Raw genomic sequence first — 22,902 nt, 5'->3', positions numbered from 1 at the left:
TGTAATCATAAAAAAGGTCTTACCATGTTATCTGTAAAAAATTATTGGGGTACCGGGTCTCTGAAGGCTCGGCACGCTCTCCCGTGGCCTCCAACCCTGGGTCTCCGGGGGGCTAATTCACTGTCAAGTAAAGCTGTAATCCATCTCGGGGCTGCAGCCTGGCTGGCTAGGTTACCAATTTCTTTGTCATTTCTCCTCTTTGGCAAAAATATTTTAAAATTCCTGATTCTACAATTATGATTACTGTTACCTTATTTTTGGCTGCACCTCACGGCTTACAGGATCTTCGTTCCCTGACCAGGGATTGAACCCAGGCCCCCTGCAGTGGAAGCGCAGGGTCCTAACCACTGGACCACCAGGGAAGTCCGGATTACTGTTATTTTTTTTTTAACATCTTTATTGGAGTATAATTGCTTTACAATGGTGTGTTAGTTTCTGCTTTATAACAAAGTGAATCAGTTATATATATACATATGTTCCCATATCTCTTCCCTCTTGCGTCTCCCTCCCTCCCACCCTCCCTATCCCACCCCTCTAGGTGGTCACAAACCAATGACCTGATCTCCCTGTGCTATGTGGCTGCTTCCCACTAGCTATCTATTTTACATTTGGTAGTGTATATATTACTGTTATTTTAATTGAGCGTTAGACCCTAAACAGACCAGCGGTTCCCTAAGGCTGGAGGTGGGGGGAGGGGATGGAATACAAAGGGGCAGAGGAGACTTTGTAGGATGAGAAAACCATTCTGTTTCTTGACCATGTGGTGATTATAGGTTGTACACAAATGCCACAATTCAGCAAAACTGTGCAATTAAAATTGGTGAAGTTTATTATGTTTAAGTTACACCTTAATAAATAAGGGGAAAAAAGAGGGGAAAAAAACTTGTGCTAGAAAGATTGTATTTCTACACAAAGTGGCACTTAATAAATGAAAAAAGGAATAATCATGACCACAGTTAAAATATGGTTTAATAATATTTTGAGGTGGGCCTAGTTTCTCCCAAGGTATGTGTAATAATTTCAAATAGCTGTAAATTAGATTTTGAGAAGAAAAGGCTGATCTTACTAAAATTTCTCCGTTCAGTCCTTCTCTCCTGTTTTCAGCCAGGTCAGTATCCCAAATAATTCTGCATATATGACAATCTATTCCATTATCAATGACAGCCAAAGAAAAATGTACAATCTTTTTTAGAAATTCATTTTTTTTTCTTTTAGAATCTGAAATCTTCCATTCATTCAAACATTTTCCGGGTTCATATTATGTTCCAGGGATCATCCAGGGTGCAAATATTTAATGACAAAAAAAGCCCTGGAGTTCCTGCCCGCTGGGAGTTAATAGTCTAGACTAGGGGTTTCTAAGTGGTCTGTGGAGGGCTTTAAAAATGAAGTTCTAAGTTACAGTAGGCCCAACATGGGACCTGGGAATCTGTATCGGAACCACTTTTTTCCCCCCTATGGTGGGAGGTAGGGATCCCTTTTGTTTATTTTTTTCAGATGGAAAACCAATCGTCCCAACTCTAATGACTGAATATGCCAATTCTTCCTTCATGAATTGTTAATGCTACTTCTGTTGTTTATATTTCTTATTTGGGGTCTAAACAACCCAGATTTTCATCCAAACTCCTTTTGGAAACAAAGCAGATGAAGCCTTGTAAGGGTTAAATGACTCACTTGGGGTGGACTTTTAACATTTTACCATGTTTCTTTGCTCTGACTTTGAGAAGACCAACCCAGTATGTTCTACGATCAGGCCACAGTTCATATCTCTCCTTCAGTGCCTCATACCAGAGAATCCCCACCTGGCTCAGAGCCCAGGGAACACTAAAGGGCTTATCCACCGTTGCAGCAGGAGACCATTTATATGACATGCTGTTTCCTAGGGTCACAGCCAAGGCTACATCATCCATTGGACTTTCATTTTCAACTGTCCCTCCTCATCCTCAACGATAAATATACCAGCTGGAGGGGGAGAGCCAGAATGAGAAGATAATGATTTAACCATGTATTCACTTGAAATCTGGACCCTCCTTACTGAGCCCCCACTAGAGGCACTTATTCTACTGTAATAAAAGTAGCAGAGAGACCCCCCACTGCTTGAGTAAAATCACTTATAACTTATTTATCACAAATGCTTAGAGTTTGAGAACGACATCTTGGTTGCACATTTTTCCCCTCTTCCCCACTCACCACCATTAATCATCCTTTGAAACTGAAAATTCCAACACTGTAGAATAAATCTCAGCCTCCTGCCACCCCACCCCTACCTCCCAGTCGGGCTGGCACATCTGAGTGCTTGATAAATGTACTGTAATTTAAAAAAGATGGATGGGCGTTTTCTTCTTCAACATCTTTCTTTTGTCTCCCTAGGAACTTGGTGTTTCATTGGTCTGGTATTTTGGAAGACCTATTACCCAAGTTCACAGAAACCCAAAGCTCCAGATTCTGGCGTGATTTTGAGATCTCACAGGCTGAAAGAAATCCAAGGCGACCCTCACATTAGCAGCGCGTGGGCTGTCGGGCTGGAGAGCTTGCAGGCACCACACATGGGCACGTGAATCACAGCTCTCATTCTTCAGCTCTCCTGCCTTCCGACCTCTCTTTATTAGGATGCCTCGGTTAGTTTCTGCCTCACCAGCGGCTTCTCGGGCGGGAATTTCCAATTGTTTTAATCACCATTCATTATTCGCATATCACAGGATATTGTACAAACGCCCCTGTTATTCCTTTTCCCTGCCATCCTATGTCTTTGTAAGGGAAGTAAATGCAAGGAAGGGGGTTCAGCAGGAAGTTATCTGTTCCCAGATGTGTCCAATACAGGTTAAAAGACTGACAAATGTAATTTACAGTTTCTTAGACGGGTCAGAACCTGCTGTCTCAAAGCTGGGTGTGGTTTCCTGGGCCACTCTGCCCTCATCCACTCTCTCTGCCCAACGAAGATGAGCAGAATAGCTCCCAGCCAGGGACTGGACACAGCCTGGGCACCAGGAAATACATATGAAGACCCATGGGACGAATTCCCAGGATGTCGAGGACTCAGACTCAGGAACAAAGCAGTACGATTGTGAATCAGCGCGGCCGATCAGTCACAGTCTGCGTGGGAGTCAGATTCCAAAGCAAGCCCATAAGGAGATGATCACTTCCAGGGAAATAGCCCTGTCCTCTCTCAGGAAGACGTCACACTGCAGACCCACATCGCTCTCTCAAGGAGTCCATGGGGCTGTGACTGGTGTCCGCTCCCCCACAAAGCAGATCCCTGCTTCTCAGACTGAACACCAGATAAAGCACTGATTTGATTTTAGGGACCAGGTTTGCAAAATCCAATTTGTTAAATTGTGGATGCACATATCATGAGAGCTGGAGGAAGGGACACCAGCAGAAGGGCCGGCGATTCACCCTTCTACCCTGCATCCACCCCGTGGGGACACTCACACCATTTGCATGATTTCTCCCGCCTACTCCCTGCAGGAGGCAATTGCTGAATTCACAGAAGTTGAATGTACATTTGCCTGTCTGTCTACTCCATCAGGCCCCATCAGATAGTCAGCAATTTGAGGGCACCAAGAAAGGTCAAAGTACTCTGAAGATGCTGAGGTCAGCCATTAACTGTCTGGGGGTGGTCAAGGAAGATTTCACAGAGGAAACTTAAGATGGGTCTAGAAAAATGAATAAGGAGTTTGCCAATAGAGAAACAGGTGTCGGAAGGGTAGGTAGAGAGAACGGCAGCGGCAAAGTCACAGGTGTGAAGAAGACAGCTTCCTTATAGCCACTCTAGGGAGTTTGGTTTGGCCAGAGGGCAAGGAAATGCGGGTAGAGGAGGCTGGAGACAGGGGAAGGGGCCAGGCTAGGAAGGGGCTTGGTTGCTGCCATGGAGTTTGGGCTTCACCCAGTGGGACCAGCATATCTTAGCAGCTTTGTGTAGTAGTAAAGAGCTTAGAGTCTAGAATCTGACTGCCTGGGATCAATTCCTGGCTTGGTACCACTTACCAGCTGTGTCCTGTTGGGCATATTCCTTAGCTTCTCTGTGCCTTACTTTCCTTACCTGCAAACGGGGGTAATAATGGAATTCTCGTAAGGACTAAATGAGTTAGTACCTATGAAGTGCTTAGAACGCTGCCAGTAGTCAATCGATGTTAGCTGTTATTGTTGATATTAGTAATGATAGATAGCACATTACAACTACTGCTACTGGGGCAGTACTGCTGGGGCGCTGTTGAAGGGTGTTAAGTAGGGAAACAACTGTAGCAGCAACTAGGCTCTCAATCTAAAGCCCAGAGTCCTGGCTGGCTGGGCTGGACTCAGGGCGAGGCAGGTAAGGTGCCTAGGGGCAAACTTCATCACACTCAGGATTATGCAAGTGTGAGTGCTTCCTTAAATTTTCCACACCACCCCTGCCCTGGCCTGGCCCTGCCCACCGACTATTAAGGTCCTTCTACATGTGTTGATTCATGTGACTCCAGCATCCCTTTGAGGCTCAGAGAAGTGACTTCAAGTCCCTGTTTGCTGAGCTCAGGAGGCAGCTGGGAGATTCTGGTTTGACCTCAGCTCACTTGCCCTCCCCACCCCGCCAGGGTACCACACTGAGCTGCCCTCCCGGAAGTTGCCAAAGCTGGTGGAATCAACGAGCAGAAGGGGAGGAAGTGCTGTCATTGTTATGAAGTACTTGGAGTCGTTGGCTGACATGGAGGGCCTGAGCATCAGCACCAACATAACCCATCTGAATGGGGCCTGCTGTGACGAGGGGGTGCCAGACTCTCACACTACCAAAGTCGGAGTGTTATTAATCCAGTGGACCTGGGGCAGCAAGGCCTGCAGGCTGTGGAGGAATAAATGGTGTAGACACGCTAAATCTCTTTGACCAGGTCTGTTTACAGACTGGTAAACCGAGGGGAAAGTCTCACCAATGGCAGGAAGACCAGCCTTCTGTCTGCCTGGAAATAGTTAATTTCCCACATTCGCATCAAAAAGAACCACAAGGCAAGTTGCTGTTTCAGAAACCAATCTGCCTTTCTTGGATGAGAAGCCTTTGGAGTCTAGATACCAGGCCAGTCTTAATAATAACACTGAGTACTTAGTATGTGCAGGGTCCGTGCTTGCACTTGATAAGAATTTATAAATGCCCACAGCCACCCCACAGAGCAGGTTCTAATGTTAATCCACATTTTAAAGATGACGAAACCGAGGCTCAGAGAGGTCAAGTAACTTGCCTGGGCATGTATGATTAGTAAGAGGCAGGGCCAGATTTGTGCCCGAGCAGCCTGATACTGGAGACCAGCACATGAAAAATGGCTCGTCAGCAGAGCCAATCCTGCCCAGGGAAGTCCACACATGGCCAGGAGCCTTGTGATGAGACTGGCCTATTATCATCAACAGTCAATCGAAACGGAATAAAACATTTCCCAGCTGCTGGCTCTCTAGGGAATTTCCAGGATATCAAAAGGGAAAGGTATTTGTTTAAAATGCACTTTGTTTAAATAGGCACTTTGTTTAAATAGGCGCTTCGTTTAAAAATAATTTGAAAATGTGGTTTGAATTTAAACTGAAGATTTAAAGTTCCCCGGAATTCAAAATGTTTGGGGCCTGGCTCTTCTTTTGTGTGATATTTTTGGGCAGCATCTCTAGGCAAGGACCTGAGGAAGGGAACCTGGCGTGTTTGGCCATCGATGGCTCTGTAGCTTTGTGAGACTTGCCTGGGGACTGTTGGCATGGGAGGCAAGTGGCCAAGTTGGTGGCAGAAGAAAAGCAGCCATAATTCTGGAACAAAGCACTGGGTATAAAGGGCTAGTGCCAGGTCTTGGAAGGAAAGCATCCTCCAGAAGCCCCTGCCCGAGGGGCTCACTTCTCAAGGCCACTGTCAGTGAGATTCATGGGCGAAATCACACCTGTGTTTAGGAGAATTCCCCAAACCCCCATCTCCTGAATTTCCTTCCCCTTTACTTGGGCTGCAAGAATCCCAACCCAGACCTCTGTTTGGCTTGGCAGGAAATGCCTCCTCCTGGAAAGAGACTCCCACCTGTCCTTCCAGGTATCTGAGCTGTAAAGCTGTTAGTTCATTGGTTTGGAGATCAGGCAGAACCTGATTGAGAAGGCACACCAATGCTCCCCCATAACCCTGTCCCCTTCCCCACTCCACCCACCTTACTCCCCTGGCTGGCTTGGGAAAAGCAGCCTCTTGCAGTAGCAGGGCAAATCTTTTTTCATTCTCTTTCTTGGAAGTAAAGGGAAGTGGGCTGATGGCTGCCCACACAGCATCCCCACAGAGAAGTTGAGTGTGGGGGCTAGGCCAAGCTGGGGGAATTCTTCAGGCTATTGTTGGAAGTATGGAGGAACAGGAGGTGACAGGACAGGGGATCATGCCATGCCCCAGCCCCGAATAGCATGTGCACCTCCCAAGTGAAGAACTAGCCTGCCATTCCATCACGAGAGCTTCATAGGCTCTTTAAAGGACAGGGCCACATTTTAAGCCCATATACTAAAAACACTGCAATAGTCAGTTAACACACCAGAAAGGATTGAACATCGACTACGGTTATAAATAAAGGGCCTGGGGGTGACCAAGTGCAACCTTGCATCAGGGTGAACTGGAACCCAGGCCTGCACTGGCGGAGCAGGGGTCAGGGCAGGGAAGAAGGCGCAGGAGGAGGACCAGGGCACGCACAACGGAAGTGGAAGGCCCGAAGACAACTTGGTGCTGCGATTGCAATGAAGGCTGACTCAGGCCACATGACTCAAGGTAATGGTGAGCTGCTCTCCAGGCCGGGTGCCAGCATACAGAGATGCACAAGGTTGGGCCCAGCTTCGGGGAGTCACATACATGGACCTCAGAACTCAAAGGACATCATGTTCTCACCCCTTCAGTGAGAGACCCATGGTTCCCTTTAAAATAGTTTACTAGTTCCATAGCTCTGAGAACAATCATAGAGGACAATAAAGTTCAAAGAGCAATTTTAAATAAAAGGAACCATGGGCATTCTTAGTCAATCTGACTTGTTGGAATAGTTTATCAAAACAGGGACCGTTGTGTCCATCCATTCACTCCCTATTCTTAATTCCCAAACTCCCTAGGAAAGAAATTTATATGCAATGATGCAAGTTAATTTTCTAAAGTAACTGAATGATTCTCCAAAGTGGACACTAGCGATCAACTGTCTGCAGGGCTTGTGCTTTGAATTACTTTTTAAAGTGGTGATGGGTTTGCAGGGAGCCATCCAAACCTTCTGTTGTATCTTTCCCTTTTATGATCAAAGACACATGCCATATTGGAGACGTATGTTAGAGATGCATAACGAGGTCATGGGCCCTGTCTGGGCCACAATCTGAAGCAAATGAACACATCTATGTATAAACCCCTCTGGGACTGTGGCCATTTTAAGGCTTCTTGCCGCGATAAGACGCGGCATTTCGCTCCACATGGAATGGAATTGAACTGGGTGGAGGAATGATTTCAAAGAGGCTCACAGAAGTAGAGAAATCTGCATAATAAGAGACTTTGCACGTGGGAATTGCAGAATTAAACAACAAATATAACTGAGTTTATGACCACAGCAAATAAGTCAGGATGATATGCTAAATTGCCACAGGGCCAGTGTAAATCACATTAACATTTTATGAAATGTTAAAAAGATTCATTTTGCCAGACCTTGAAGTGTGAGTCATGACGAACTTGAAAGTCACTGAGGATCACAAGGACAGATGGGGAAGAACCAAAGGAGCAGAGTTAAAAAACCCATCTGTATGTGTGCTCAGGGACACGAACAGAATGAGGGGCCTTCCCCTTCTCCGTCTGCCAGAAGTTCAGAAGTTACTGAAATTCCCATTTCTTTAGTGTTCCCTGAGTCCTTTGCCAATGGTCTCACCTTGCCATCAAAGATTAGCTGTTCAAGTTCCTCTGATAAAAAGCTAGCAGGGAGATGGTTAAATAAGAATCTACAGGGTTTCCCTGGTGGCGCAGTGGTTGAGAGTCCGCCTGCCGATGCAGGGGTCACGGGTTTGTGCCCTGGTCCGGGATGATCCCACATGCCGCGGAGCAGCTGGGACCGTGAGCCATGGCCGCTGAGCCTGCGCGTCCGGAACCTGTGCTCCGCAACGGGAGAGGCCACAGCAGTGAGAGGCCCGCGTACCGCAAAAAAAAAAAAAAAAAAGAATCTACACACATCAGGCCTAACTGCTTCTTCTTCTTCTTTTTTTTAAAATAGATTTTATTTATTTATTTTTGGCTGCGTTGGGTCTTCCGTTGCTGTGTGCGGGCTTTCTCTAGTTGCCGCGAGCAGGGGCTGCTCTTTGTTGCGGTGCGAAGGGCTTCTCACTGCAGTGGCTTCTTTTGTTGCGGAGCACAAGCTCTAGGCGCGCAGGCTTCAGTAGTTGTGGCACACAGGCTTAGTTCCTCCGCGGCATGTGGGATCCTCCTGGACCAGGGCTCAAACCCATGTCCCCTGCATTGGCAGGCGGATTCTTAACCACTGCACTACCAGGGAAGCCCTAGGTCTAACTGCTTCTTAACTGCAGAGACCCAACCTCCTGATCACTTAGGGGGACAGGATTGGGAAGTATGGGCCAGCCCTATCCCAGGGGCCAGGGCTGCAGCCAACTGGGAATACATCCTTCTGTTTAAACCTCTTGTTTTAGGGAGTAGGAGTTAGTACCTTTTGTTGTTGTTATCTCCAGCAATCTTTTAATATTTTTATTTAAATTTTTTTCTTCCAGCTTTATTGAGATATAATTGACATACAGCACTGTGTAAGTTTAAGGTGTAGAATGTAATGATTTGACTTACACGCATCATGAAATGATCACCATGATAAGTCTAGTTACCATTGTTTCCAGCAATCTTAAAGGCAGGGGTGGGGGTGGGGGTGATCCATCCACATAGCCTGACTTGGAGAGTAAGTCTTTGAATGAAGCTCTCTCAAACGACCATGGGCCAGTCAGTACAGTGATTCCTCCGGCAAACCATGTAGCCCCATGGTAAAACAGGTCAGCAAAGGAAGCCTGCACACTCTAGGAGATATTTGGGGCCAGACAGACACATGCTTTCTTCATCCAGAGGGGTCAGGACAGCCCCCAGGAGGTGTCATGTCAATGAGGAGGGCCATTATGGAAGGTACTATGTCAACAAGGATGGTCGTTATGGAAGGTGTATGTCCACGAGGATTGCTGTTACAGAAGGTATTAACATGGGAGGCGTTAAATCAATAAGAATGGACATTATAGGCGTTCAGCCATCACGGATGAAATTATATCAACAAGGATGATCATTATGGAGGGTGTTACATCAACTAGGATGGCCGCTATTGGCACCTGGACAGTGCCAGTGGTGGCACTAGCTAATGATCTTAAGATAATTATGCCATAAATTCAGGGAGGTGAAAAACTGAGCTGAGGGACCAAGAATGCTGAGCTAGGGGTTTTGAGGAGGCTGGCTCCAAGGCACATTGTGCCTGCAGGAGGAAGAAAAAAGTAGATGGTTATTCCTGAAAGGGAGAGAGGCTGTGGTTCAGAGCACTTTCCCTTTCATGACCCGTATTCCTTCCTCACAGCAGGAGTTGGTCCTGCTGCTAAGTGCTATTGCCAAGGAAGGAAGAGAAGGATGGGAACAAAACTCAGTTAGAAAATCCCAGAGTAATGAGGCATTTAATCATCATTCAAACTACATTCTGCGGGCTTCCCTGGTGGCGCAGTGGTTGAGAGTCCGCCTGCCGATGCACGGGACACGGGTTCGTGCCCCGATCTGGGAAGATCCCACATGCTGTGGAGCGGCTGGGCCCGTGAGCCATGGCCGCTGAGCCTGCGCATCTGGAGCCTGTTCTCCGCAATGGGAGAGGCCACAACAGTGAGAGGCCACAACAATGAGAGGCCCGCGTACCGAAAAAAAAAACAAAACAACTACATTCTGCTTCGTGCCTATAGCTGGTCTCCAGTCATGAATCATACATTGAAGGATTACTCTTCATTACATTTTTCCAGATAGAGGATCACTTTGCAAGTTGTCTTTTCAGAGATGGTGGGAGAACACTTTTATTTATTTATTTTACTGGGGTATAGTTGTTTCACAATGTTGTGTTAGATTCTACTGTACAGTGAAGTGGAGTTCCCCGTGCTATACAGCAGGTTCTTATTAGTTATTTATTTTATACATATTAGTGTATATATGTCAATCCCAATCTCCCAATTCATCCCAGCCCTTGGTGTCCGTACATTTGTTCTCTACATCTGTGTCTCCATTTCTGCGTTGCAAACCAGTTCATTTCTATCACTTGTCTAGATTCTACATACATGCGTTAATATACGATATTTGCTTTTCTCTTTCTGGATTCCTTCACTCTGTATGACAGTCTCTAGGTCCATCCACATCTCTACAAATGACCCAACACTTTTAAATATCAAAACAACACCATGGGATTACTGGTGATGAATGACAGAGCCGTACTTCTGTTCCAGGGCCTATCTTAGGGTTTTGCTATGATGATCCACAGACCTCAGACACCAGAACACCTGTCCTCCTCCTTCTCTTTTCCTGCCTGTGGAAGGTATTCTCCATCCCCAACCTTTATTGCAGTTCTCATACATACATCTTTTGCTGTACTTACCACACTGGATATTGTCTCAAACTCAAATGCTTTCAGGGCCTAGGCAGGTAATATAAATGAGAAGAGCCAACATAGTGAGGAGGCTCTTTATTGAATCAGAGGGTACATGCTCTACTAAATATATTGTAATTCAGCTTTTTTCAAAACACATCAAACAGAACTGGGCTAAGGCCCTCAGGCCACCCATTTGTAGCTCCTGGTTTACATGTTTGAATCCCTTCTGGGTGGTGAGTCCCCAGAGAGCAAGGGACTAGGGTTTTCTACATCTGAATGTCCAGCATCCAGCACAAGGGACCTCCAATATCTGGGGAATGAATGGAATCTGTTACCAAATAACCCAAGACTAGGCTAGATCTTTTCAAGACAGTCTAGGCAAAAATCAGATTCTCTAGGCCTGCTCAGTGCTAGGCCCTAAAAGTGGATAGAGGGGTGGGAAATGCAACAAACTGTTTTTCAAGAAAAGCTGCTCCAGGTGGAGAAGGCAGTTTTGGTCATTAGTTCCTTGATTCCCAGTGACTTAATACTTCTACTCCATCCCTTCTACACAACCAAATTCTTGCAGGAAGCATCTGTAGACTTTTTTGAAGACAGAATCATTGCTATACCCATAGCTGGCTTTAAGTTTTTTTTTTTTATTTAAAACTATTTTTAAGACAAAACTGTGGTGATAGAAGGCAAATCAATGGTTTCCAGGGGCCAAAGGGCAGGGACTGCCTGCAAAGGGGTCTGGAGGAACTTTGCAGGGTGATTGAAACGTTGTACCACCTGACAGCACTCATCAAATAGTGCAGTTGAGTGGTGAATTTTATGGTATGTACATTATATTTCAATAAAGTTGAAAAATATATTTTACTTTTAGATAAAAAATACATGAAGCACAAAGTAAAATATGTAAGCATATCTCTATAAGGCACCCCTATGTTATTTCATTTCACTTTCCCAAAGGGTGGCATACCATCCTCACTGTTCTGAATCTTGTGTTTTCCCCTCAAGAGTATATCTGGGGGGGTTATGACATGTCAGTACACCGAGAGCCACCCCATTCTTTTAAATGGCTGTGTAGCATTCCACTGTTTGGATGTACCATCATTAATTTAACCAGTCTTCTAATCATGGACATTTGGCTTGTTTCCAGTCTCCAGTCACCAGGGGAAGAAGAAGATGCTTATCTGGAGTTTCAAGGTGCCAGTGGGACACACCTTCCTTGGTGTCCTACGTTCCTGGCTGGAACTGGAATTGTATTCCCACAGAAGCAGAGACCAGGGAGGCTGGAAGATGTTATTTCAAGGGTTTGGCTGCATTGTGTTGGGATAGGCTTCTGCAAAATGACCCAAGCACTGTCTACAATTTGAAAAAAATGTCTTCTTTGTTGTGATAACTTGAGAACTTGCTCCTGACAGCCCAGGGCTGAAGTGCCTGATAAGCCTGTCAGCAACTTCAGGGCAGTTGAGCAATCCTCCACCTCTCAGCAGGGATGAAAGCAGGGGCCCTGCCAGACTCCACGGAATATCCAGCTCTGGTTTCATGGCCTGGCACACTCCAGCCCAGTCTCGGTTTATGACACCTGCTCACAAGGACAGCTGTAATCTTCAGAAGCCCACTGGGAAGTTCTTTTCACTTCTCATGTGTAATTGGGCCTGATGTTTAAGTTATATAAAACCGGTCTGGTCAGTTCCTTGGCAAAAAGGAAATGTGTGTGTTTGTGCGTGTGTGTGCATGCATGCATGCACGCGCACACACTGGCGTGCGCTGGTGCTCACCTGCAAACAATTTTTTAAAACATGTTCTAGTGTCATTGAGAACAATTTCTTGCAGTTTTTAACCCAGCAGCTTCGATTCTAGGAGCTTCCCCTTCCTCATAAGGTCCCAAAGCTGACTGCACTGGGATAGTGGCTGAAGCACAGCATGTAGTAGCAGAGGCTGAAACAGCCAAAATGTCTCCCAAAAGCAACCTGGTTACACAGACAACGGCCCGGCTGTTTGGTCCATGTTGTCTGCTGCTGAAAATTTCAATGCTCTTCTTGGGCTCAACTCAAATAATCAAAGTAATAACAATTAAGTGAGGAATCTGTTCGAGGCTGGACACTGTGCTGAGTGATTTACAGATGTTATTTTCATTGGGTCTATGCCTCGAAGATACTCCAAGGCCCCACTCCAGTGAGACTTGTCAGCAGGGCGGTTGGTGGTAAAGATAGCCCATCACCACAGGCTGAGTCCTCCCGAGACAGTGTCCCCAGCTGCCTGGGGCCTCCAGCATAGCGTAGACTTCTAGCAGGAGCAGCAGCATTTGATAACTTCACCCTCTGTGCTGCTGGCTCTTGGACTCTCCTCCGTGGCCGGTGTGCCACTGTGCACCAGAGTCAAGCGTCTGTCTGGGTCCAGGAGATGCCCTTCACACTCAGGGGCTTCATCTCACCATCCTTGCATCCTCCATGATGTCCTGGGATCTCGCACCAAATGTTTGTGAGTTGTTAAAAAATGTTTCAGGCAGACATCCTTGTTTGAAATACTTGATGTCCCCACCACCAGCTCAATGATGGAAGATAAAGCATCTGCTTGAAGGAATCTGGCACGTGCCTGGACATACACCATCCTAGCCCAGCTCCCAGCTGGACCACAAATTGTCAAGTGTTGAGAAGTCTCCTCATGGCTCCAAGCATTGTGTGACATTACTTGGAGATGGCCAAGTGGGCAGACCCCAAAACAAAAACAACAGCCTGACTTGAACTCTGTGTAATTTTTGGATGCAGAAAGTTGATGAACTCAATTCTGGAGACTGTCTTTTATTGTCCCAGCCAAAGACAGCAGGTAGGCACCCATAAGTTTTTTACAGAAGTGGCACATTTCCCCCAGAATGCTTTGATTGTCTGCCATTGAGGGTAGGGAATGTTTGCACTTCACTTAAAACAAAGAAAGTTATACCATTTGTGCTCATAGAACAGTTATAATTTGTTTTGTCAAAATATTTCCGAATTTATTATTTAAAGATGTTCACAGTCTAGGGTGAGGTGGTTAATGGCCTCATAGTATACTGTTGAGCTGCATTTCCATCTGGCAGAATGGATGGCCTGTCCAAGAGTACAGCCTCTCCCTGGCAAAGTCAGACTAACAAGGCTCTCAGTGGTGCCCTTGGCTTGGGCTGTACTCAGGAGAGAACTGAAGAGTGCAGATTATTTTTTAAGTACAGTAACTGAAGAAAGAACTTTAAATTTTATAAAAGTTTGTGAAGTATATGTCTGTAAAACAAATTCTGATTTTCTACTCTATTCTATCACAAATTCAGTATTACTGTTTAGAGAAATCCAAACCAAACGAACCAAGCTGGGATATTGTGAAGCAATGTGGTTCACATGGGAGAATGTGCAGGACAATACAAAGTCCTCGTCATGATCATCACGGCTACCAACAAACCATCCTTCACGCAGGAGGGCTCTGCTGGCTACACTGTAGGCCAGATACTTCTGGTGTAACTTCTTCCTTCCAGTCTTTTTTTCCTATGACTAGAGTCACACTGTACGTACACACATTACTTTACACCTTGCTTCTTTCACTGTATCGCGATCATTTTCTAGTTTTTCCCTTGCAAGTACCCAGGAGTGGGGTTGCATTCCCGAAAACCCACCCACACCCCCATCCACTTCCTCCTGGAAGTGGACCAGCAGAGACTTATGAGCATGTTCTACAGAATGAAGATCCTGGGCCCTGGGGTGAGGAAGAGAACCCAGACCACCAAGAAGGTGTCTTCCACACCCTGAAGGGATACAGAAAGCTGTGGCTCCATCTGTCAATCCACACTTCCTTTTTTCTACTTTCTAGTTTTCCCAGTCCACACACGCAGTCACTGGGACTGTGCTTCCCCCCTCCTCCTCTTCTGTCTGATTTGCATCAGATTTGGAGCCAGAAGACCTGGGCTTTAGACCTTTTTGCCCTTGCCACCTTCTCACAGTGACCTGAAGAAGTCATCTAATGTCTATAAGCTCGTACCCTCTCCTAGAAGGAACTGGCCTTGACCTGGATTATCCATTTGTTTATTCCACAGATATTTATTAAGTGCCTGCTATATGCCAAGCACCATTCCAGCCACTTCCCTAATGGGGATTGGATATGACCCTGTCTGAACTCTTCCAATAGCTCGGGGGTCTCCAGAAGATCCACAAATCAGCTCTGATGTAAATCAGCTCATAAGACATTAGGGCTGGTGGTTCCTCTGCACGGTCCAAGCCCCTACATGAAAGACTGGAAAACTGAGGCCTAAGGAGACAGGGCAACTTTTCCCAAGTCATAAGGCTAACTGTTGACAAGACTTGAAGTTAGAACCAGGTGTCCTGACCCTTAAGTCTGGCACTCCTACCACTCTGCCCGCCACAACGATGACTTCTTCCTGGGTTCCCATCTATACTACATTTCAGTCTCCCTTTCAGTTGGCTAGAGCCATGCCACTGAGTTCTAGTCAACAGAGTGGCAGCAGAAGTGATATGAAACAAATTCCATTCCTGGACCATAAAACCCTCCATGTAAGACCCTCTCCTGCTCTTTTATCTTCTATCAGTTTGATATGGATGAACACAGAAGCCACACTTCTTGAAGATGGTGGAGTCAGAAAGTGCAAGGAGCCTGGGTCCCCATATCACTGCTTGGAGGAGATCCCCTGTTTAGGACCTTCTGTGAGTAAGAAATAAACATCTATTGCGTTTGAGCCATTAGACACATCTGGGTCTCTGTTATAGCAGCTCAAAGGGTGTTACACCTTAACTATTATACTTATCAAGGTAAAAAGTCACAAAGAATTAATCAGTCCTCAATGCAAACATGAGGAGCTATCAGAGGGCAAGCCCGTCTTCATCCTTCTCAATACACAGTGCTCATGGCATTCTGATCACGGAACTGAAAGTAAATATTTGAAAGGAAATTCAAAATATTTCCCTTGCCTAAAGTTTATGATTAGTTTCAACTGGAAAGAATAAAGAAAGGAGTAAATTGCACCCTGGGGTGGTTAAGAGCCTGTACTCTGAAACGAGACTGCCCAGATTTACAGATGGCACTACCACCTATTAGCTGGGCTCTTGGGCAAGTTACTTCCCCTATTACTCACTTTCTTCTATTTGACATTTTCTGTACAAACCCTTTGACCCAGTAACTCCTCATCCAGGAATTTCACTTACAGATAAACTTGTCCATATACCCAACAAAGTAGGCTGCAAAGATGGTCAGTGAGGCTCTGTTCATAGCAACAGAAGATTGGAAACAATCCATTAACAAGTGGCTGGTTAAATATAACATGATGCTCCCAAGACAAGGAATATTATGCAGCTGTCAAAAAGCATGACAGTTCCGTATGTTCTGGTATGGAGTTAGAACCAAGATGGATTGCTACATGAAAAAAATCAAGACGCATATGGGACACATCCTATACTATATACTATATTTGTGCTCCGTTTTGTGTAAAGAAGGGGGGCATGTATATTTGTAAACTTGTACATGCTCAGGAACAATGCACAAGAAACCACAGCTGCCTCTGGGAGGAGGCCTGGGGTCAGAGGTAGAAGGGGACATACTCCCCTCTCCCCCCCACAGATCATTTTGTACTATTTGAAATTTTGTTACCATGTACAGGTAATTCTTTTTCTAAGCACAGTTTTTATATTGTTTACATATTAAAAACATATACACATTATCATATGATCCAGCTATCCCACTTCTGGGTATTTATCCAAAGATACAAACACACTAACTGTAAAAGATACATGTACCCAGATATTCATAGCAGCATTATTTATAATAGTTAACATATGGAAACAACCTAAATGCCCACCGATGGAAGAATGGATAAAGAAGATGTGATATATATATATATATAGATAGATAGATACGCACACACAGACACAAACAATGGAATATTACTCAGATCTTGCCATTTGCGATAACATGGATGAACCTTGAGGGTATTATGCTAACAGATGGAGGAAGTCAAATACTGTATGATTTCACATATATGTGGAACATAAAAAACAAACAAACAAAAAACAAAATAAATGAACAAACCAAACAAAAACAAACATGTAGATTCAAAGAACAGAGTAGTGATTACCAGAGGGGAAGGGATGGGGTCGGGGGTGGGGAGGCGCGAATGTGTAAAATGGGATCAACTGCACGGTGACAGACGGAAAATAAATTTTTGGTGATGAGCACGCCGTAGGGTCTACATAAGCTGAAATACAATGCTGTACACATGAAACTTATACAATGTTATAAACCAATGTGACCTCAAAAAAAAAATTTTTTAAACACACACTCCTAGAACAAATATGAACACAGCACTCAGTGTTGGTTGATTTTTCAAAAAATGAAAGAAAATTTCTGGAGTGCAGACATTGTCTCTAAGATGACCAGCAAATGCTGTCTTTAGGAGTCCCACTGTGCACAGGGGGCATGGCACACTGGTGACAGAAGCTGAGTTCTGAAGTTAGGCTACCTGGGCTACCATCTCAGCATCACTACATACTTGCTGGGTAGCCCTGGGCAAGTTACTTCACCTTTCTGTGCCCCTCTATTCAGGGGCTTATAGGAGTACTTGCTTGAGGCTGGAGAGCTAAATGACTAGCAGGTCTACTCAAGAACGCCTCCTGGATTTACATTTTCACAAGAGAAAACAGCTGAGTTTTTATTACTCAAACATTGTGTCATCTATCACAGTTATTTTTGGCCAATGTCTATTTAGGAAATATGTATATTTACATCTCCAAACACAACACAACATTTGGAAAAAAATGTATGTTGCAAACACAATAGGCAGAATATGAGGATCTGGTGGAGATGCCACGACTGCCAACAAAAGGGGTGCAGGAAGTTATTACACACAAATCAACTGTCTGTGAAGAGCCACATACAGTAAACGGTCTGGCAATCCAGAAGGGATGTCATGCATTTTACATTTAATAGAATTGGTTGTTAATTATATATGGGTATCTTCTGGTGTTTCATTATGCTTTTGGAAACTGTTGGGGGTTTGTGTTTTGTGCAGTGGGTTTTTATAGTTTGTCCCACATGAAATAATGAGATGTAGGGCATCAGTTAGTGTTTTCATGCAGAATGTCTGGTTTTTAGGGATGAATTACTGATGTTAAGTGGGAGATGCTTACACGTAAAATACTCAGAAGAATGGCTGGCACAGAGCAGAAGCTCAATATGTGTTAGGTATTACAAGTAGTAGTTAGTAATTAATAAAAAAACAAAAACAAAGAAACAAAAAACTTGTGTACTGAATACAAACCCAAGGCTACAAAGAGGTGAGGAAGGGGACTTGGGTCTCCTTGCTGGTTTCTCTAAAATGTTGCCAGCTGCCCAGGAGAAGGTGATGGGCTAATTACAAGGTTGTAGGAAGTGGTTTGAAATATTTTGATTGTGGAATAATTTTTATAATTTAGAATGATAATTAAGGGTTGTGAACTTTTCTTAATCACCCAGGTGGAGAGCCTTAGCTATGGCTCCCCCATATCACGCCCCATTGTTCTACACATCTTGACCTCAATCATGGATCCTTCTGACCAGCAAACTCCCCTTCTCCTCCATCCAAATCAAAGTCAGCACCACTGAGCAAAATCGAAGGTGAGGCTTGTGTTATAAGCCAAGGGACTCAGTTCTGGGTTTTTGTTTTTAGCAAAAAAAGTGCTGCTGGACTATTAGTACCACCTAGCTGGGGCGCTCCTAAGATTCCTGAATACCCACCAACACCGTTCAGACCCTGCTTGCTGATCTAGAGGGAGGAATGCTTCTCCCATAGTTGCTAGTGAAATAACAATGATGACAGCCCAGAGGAGTGTGGGAAAAAGGCATTCATACTCTGTTGGCAGGAAGGTACACCAGGACAACAGGACAAGCTACCCACAGGGCAACATGGACATGTGTATCCAAAACCTTAACCTCTTCTCCACTCTTCATCCCAGCAATTCTATTTCCAGAATTTTAGTCGGACAAAATAGTCAAGAATGTGCAGAACAATATAGCCACAGGAACACATTCTCAGATATATCAAAATGGGATAATCCAGCTGACACTATTTTATAATCTTAGCAACGCAAAGACAATATCACTCATGTCATTATAGAATCTGTGCTATATAATTTTTAACGTCTTTTCACTGAACAGACCCCTATTGTTGGACATGTTCTATTTTTTAAAGCTTTTTAAAAATATATATATTTATTTTATTTATTTTTGGCTGCGTTGGGTCTTTCTTGTTGCACGTGGGCTTCCCCTAGTTGCAGTGAATGGGGACTACTCTTCATTGAGGTGCGCGGGCTTCTCACTATGGTGGCTTCTCTTGTTGTGGAGCAGGGGCTCTAGGCGCACGGGCTTCAGTAGTTGCAGTACGCAGGCTCAGTAGTTGTGGCTCGCGGGCTCTAGAGCACAAGCTCGGTAGTTGTGGCACACAGGCTTAGTTGCTCCGTAACATGTGGGATTTTCCTGGACCAGGGATCGAACCTGTGTCCCCTGCGTTGGCAGGCAGATTCTCAACCACTGCGCCACGAGGGAAACTCTGGACATGTTCTATTTTTAGTAGGAAAAATTGAAAGCTATCTAAATGTCCACCAATAGGGGACTAGTTAAAGCTATACAAAGAGATGGTCCCATTTTTGGTTTTACACACACACACTCAAATTGTGTGCCAAAATGACCAAGGTGGTTTGCTCAAAGATATTTTGTTATATTTGTTGCCAATTTTTCTACAATAATTATATATATATTACTTAAAACATTTAAATAATTTCAACTTCCTTTTGCCACATTGATAGCCTGGGAGAACCCCTAGAAGAATGTGGGGGGGCAGGGTACAGTCATCGCAGACAAAATGGTAACATATGAAGTGACCCCTGAGGCTGATGGGTCAGCACCCGGACACATGTCTACAGCCAGCAGAGAAACAGTCTGTGTGGGTGTGGGGGTTAGAGTGGGGGGAGGACTCATCAGTTCTGCCAGTTACACATTTGAATGTGAAAAATGATGAACACACACACTCACCCAGGGTGAGTGAACACGTCATTTGATGCCTACTCATATTTTTGGCAAGAAACAATGGCGGCAAGAATGGGGTCACTGACCCAGACTCTGGTACTTGAGTGGTTCTTGGAAAGCCACTAAGTTGAGGGGTTTTTTTCTTTCTTTCTTTCTTTTTCTTTTCTTTTTTTTAAATGTTATCCTACTTGAATCTCTTAGACTAAACTTTTTAAAAAAACAAATAAATTTATTTATTTATTTATTTTTGACTGTGTTGGGCTTTCGTTGCTGCGCACAGGCTTTCTCTAGTTGTGGTGAGCGGCAGCTGCTCTTCGTTGCAGTGGGTGGGCTTCTCATTGCAGTGGCTTCTCTTTTTGCAGAGCACGGGCCCTAGGCTCGTGGGCTTCAGTAGTAGTGGCGCGTGGGCTCAGTAGTTGTGGCGCACGGGCTTAGTTGCTCCGTGGCATGTGGGATCTTCCAGAACCAGGGCTCAAATCTGTGTCCCCTGCATTGGCAGGCAGATTCTTAACCACTGCACCACCAGGGAAGTCCCTAAGTTGAGGTTTTAACAAGGCTATTTTAACTTAACCAGTCTTTCATTCTTAGAAGTGGGAGAGCTGGTGGGAATACCAAACTCAAACAAACACACCCCACCAAGATGCAAACTTTCCTTTACTCTTCATCTCTGCAGTGACACCAACACACACCCCACCAAGATGCAAACTTTCCTTTACTCTTCATCTCTGCAGTGACACCAACATCATTTTCACTCTGCAGAGTCTTAAGAGAGTTCAGGGATTTATAAAATAAATCCACTGTGCTAGGCTCTCTGGTTCTCTCCATCTTTTCAGGACAGACTCTACTAACTTCTCGAAGGCCTCCACCAGTTAGATCAACCCCAAGACTTTGGGCAAAGCAAATGTACTCTGTGACTGCTCCAACCACAAAGGGATAACCTTTAGTTCAGCCCAGAGATGTGGCCTCACAGGTCCACTTCCTAAGACCACAGGAAAGATTTAAGAAGGTAAAATGGGAAAGTTCCTGGGCTTCCCTGTATCTATACAATGAACCAAGAGACACGGCTCCAACAGTCAAGAACTTCCTGGAAAGAACAGACTCCACTGGAGCCACTGGAGACCAAAATGGCAGCCTCTCCAGGCCACAGGGAGGAATCAGACATGTAACAGAAGCCAGTTCAGGATAGGCTGTCACAGTTGTCAGTAATGCACTGATGCTTGATTTACACCATACTCGTACTGGAGGAGTTCTCAACTGCTATCACAGACAACCATCACAGACAACCGGAAACATCTCAGACAATTCCCGAGTTTCAAGACAGCTCCCAAGTGTGATGGGCACACTTTTTTTCTCACACATACATTTACACCTATTTTCATTAGCTAAACTACTCTTTATTCTTTTTTTTTTTTTTTTTTTTTGCGGTACGCGGGCCTCTCACTGTTGTGGCCTCTCCCGTTGTGGAGCACAGGCTCCGGACGCGCAGGCTCAGTGGCCATGGCTCACGGGCCCAGCCGCTCCGCGGCATGTGGGATCTTCCCAGACCAGGGCACGAACCCGTGTCCCCTGCATCGGCAGGCGGACTCTCAACCACTGCGCCACCAGGGAAGCCCCTACTCTTTATTCTTAAACTGACTTTTTCTTCAAGGGAATCTTGAAAACTCAGTCCAAATTACAATAAACACAGTAAATATTTTCAATGTCCCATCTTCTGTGCAGCAATATGTCACCTCACTGCTGTTGGAGAAAAGAACCAGGAAGCTTTCCTGTCTGGGATTTGTCATGATGGCAATTGCCGGAACGCCCAAGTTCAACTCATCTGCTTAGATTGATTCTTTAACTTAATTTCCTCTAATTTACCTGCCTGCCAAACACAAACGTCCCCTTAGATGCAGCAAAGGGTAATCAAAAACCCAAATCGCTTCCTGGATAGCTCTTTTAAAAACACAAAAGTTGTACTAGTCTCAGGAAAGGCCTCAAATCAAGTTCCTTCATGAAGAGACCAGTACGGTTTTAATGCTTCCAGGGCCCACAGGGCACCTCCTCGTAGGCCCAGGTAGCTGGGATGTGGCGGTCCCTGCCCCCCACCGGAACTCGGAATTCCCACACAACTGTGGACCGCCCCCTCTGCCGACCCCCTTCCGCTGTCCAGGTCCACTACCCACAGGTGCGAGGGGCGGGGGCGTGCAGAGCCTCCGCGGCGCAGAAGTGCTTTCATTTTTGGATTAATGTTCCTAAACTTCGGGAGAGCGAAAAAGGAGCGGACGGACAGGGGGAAAGGTGAGAAAAAAGGTGGGATGTCGTGGCGCCAAACCACCGTTTTCTCGCCCCGTCTTTCTGGCCCAGGCGCTGAGGTAGAGGGTGCGCCAGAGAGGGAAGTTCCCTCTTCACGCCCAGCCCGGCGCCATCAATAATCCAGGTAGAGCCCCCGAGCGCGCGGCGCGCCACCTCAGCGAGGTTCCCCGGGCCCGGCTTCCGCGCGCCCTTCCCTCCTTCTTCTCTGCCGGCGCCCGGCTCGTGGCCCCGACCACCGCGGTGCTCCCCGCTCCGGGACACCTCCACTTGCCGCGGTCTGAGCCCTGGGCGAGGTCGCGCGGAATCCAGGAGGGTACGGCCACCACTCCCGACGGGGCACGCCCCGGAGCCGGGCTTCCGGGGGGCCCCAGCCGTCTGAGCCCCCCGCCCGCGCCGCCCCCGCCCCACCGTGGCGGGCGGTGTAGACCCTCAAAGCCCAGTGCCCCCTCAGCGTTCCGCGCACTGGCAGCGCCGCACTCACCCCCTCCGCGGGCCAGGCACGCAGCGCCCAGCAGCAGGACCCCCAGCAGTCCGACCGTGACCCTGCAGTTCAGGTCGGCCATGGCTCCGTGGCGCCTCGGTGTCGGCGGGGAAAGCGAATGTGGCCCGTGATTCGGAGCGGCGGCCGCGGGCGCCCGAGCCTGGCACGGGCTCCTGTTAGTTCCGTCCCGTCTAGCTCACCTGAGCGCGGGACGGACTGGCCCTGGCTCCGCCTAGCGCCGCGGGAGCCCGAGCTGGCTGGGTCAGTCCCCTCCTCCCTTTCCTCCTCCCCTTCCTGCCTCTACACCCGCCTCTCTAGTCCAGAGCAGTGGGACCTGTAGCCACTTTCTGGGGCCTAGCTGCCGCCCCTCTCAAGACTTTGTCTACAGGCGCGAAGGTCGCCCTTGGGGAACCCAGTCAGGCCTCCTTTTACTTTCCGGGCGACAAAGGAGGCCACTGTGCCGCCCATTTTTCCGGGGGATCATGTCTGTGGATCACTCAAGCCCTGGCTTCTGCCTCTGCTTCCTGATTT

The 22,902-nt window shown here is 46.3% G+C and overlaps 1 protein-coding gene across 1 annotated transcript in view; it reads right to left on the bottom strand.

Moving 5' to 3' along the window:
• Positions 1-22,453, bottom strand: part of CDCP1 (CUB domain containing protein 1) — a gene marked incomplete at both ends in the record, with an annotated part of 54,295 nt that extends 31,842 nt beyond the window's left edge. The window contains one exon of the mRNA XM_079712495.1: positions 22,372-22,453. Coding sequence (XP_079568621.1) covers positions 22,372-22,453 — 82 coding nt within the window. The remainder of the gene's footprint in view (positions 1-22,371) is intronic.
• Positions 22,454-22,902: the final 449 nt, after the last annotated feature.

Source organism: Hyperoodon ampullatus (genome assembly GCF_949752795.1).
Source record: "Hyperoodon ampullatus genome assembly, chromosome: 10".
In the NCBI taxonomy this organism is placed as follows: domain Eukaryota; kingdom Metazoa; phylum Chordata; class Mammalia; order Artiodactyla; family Ziphiidae; genus Hyperoodon; species Hyperoodon ampullatus.
This window is presented reverse-complemented; position numbering and strand designations above follow the sequence as displayed.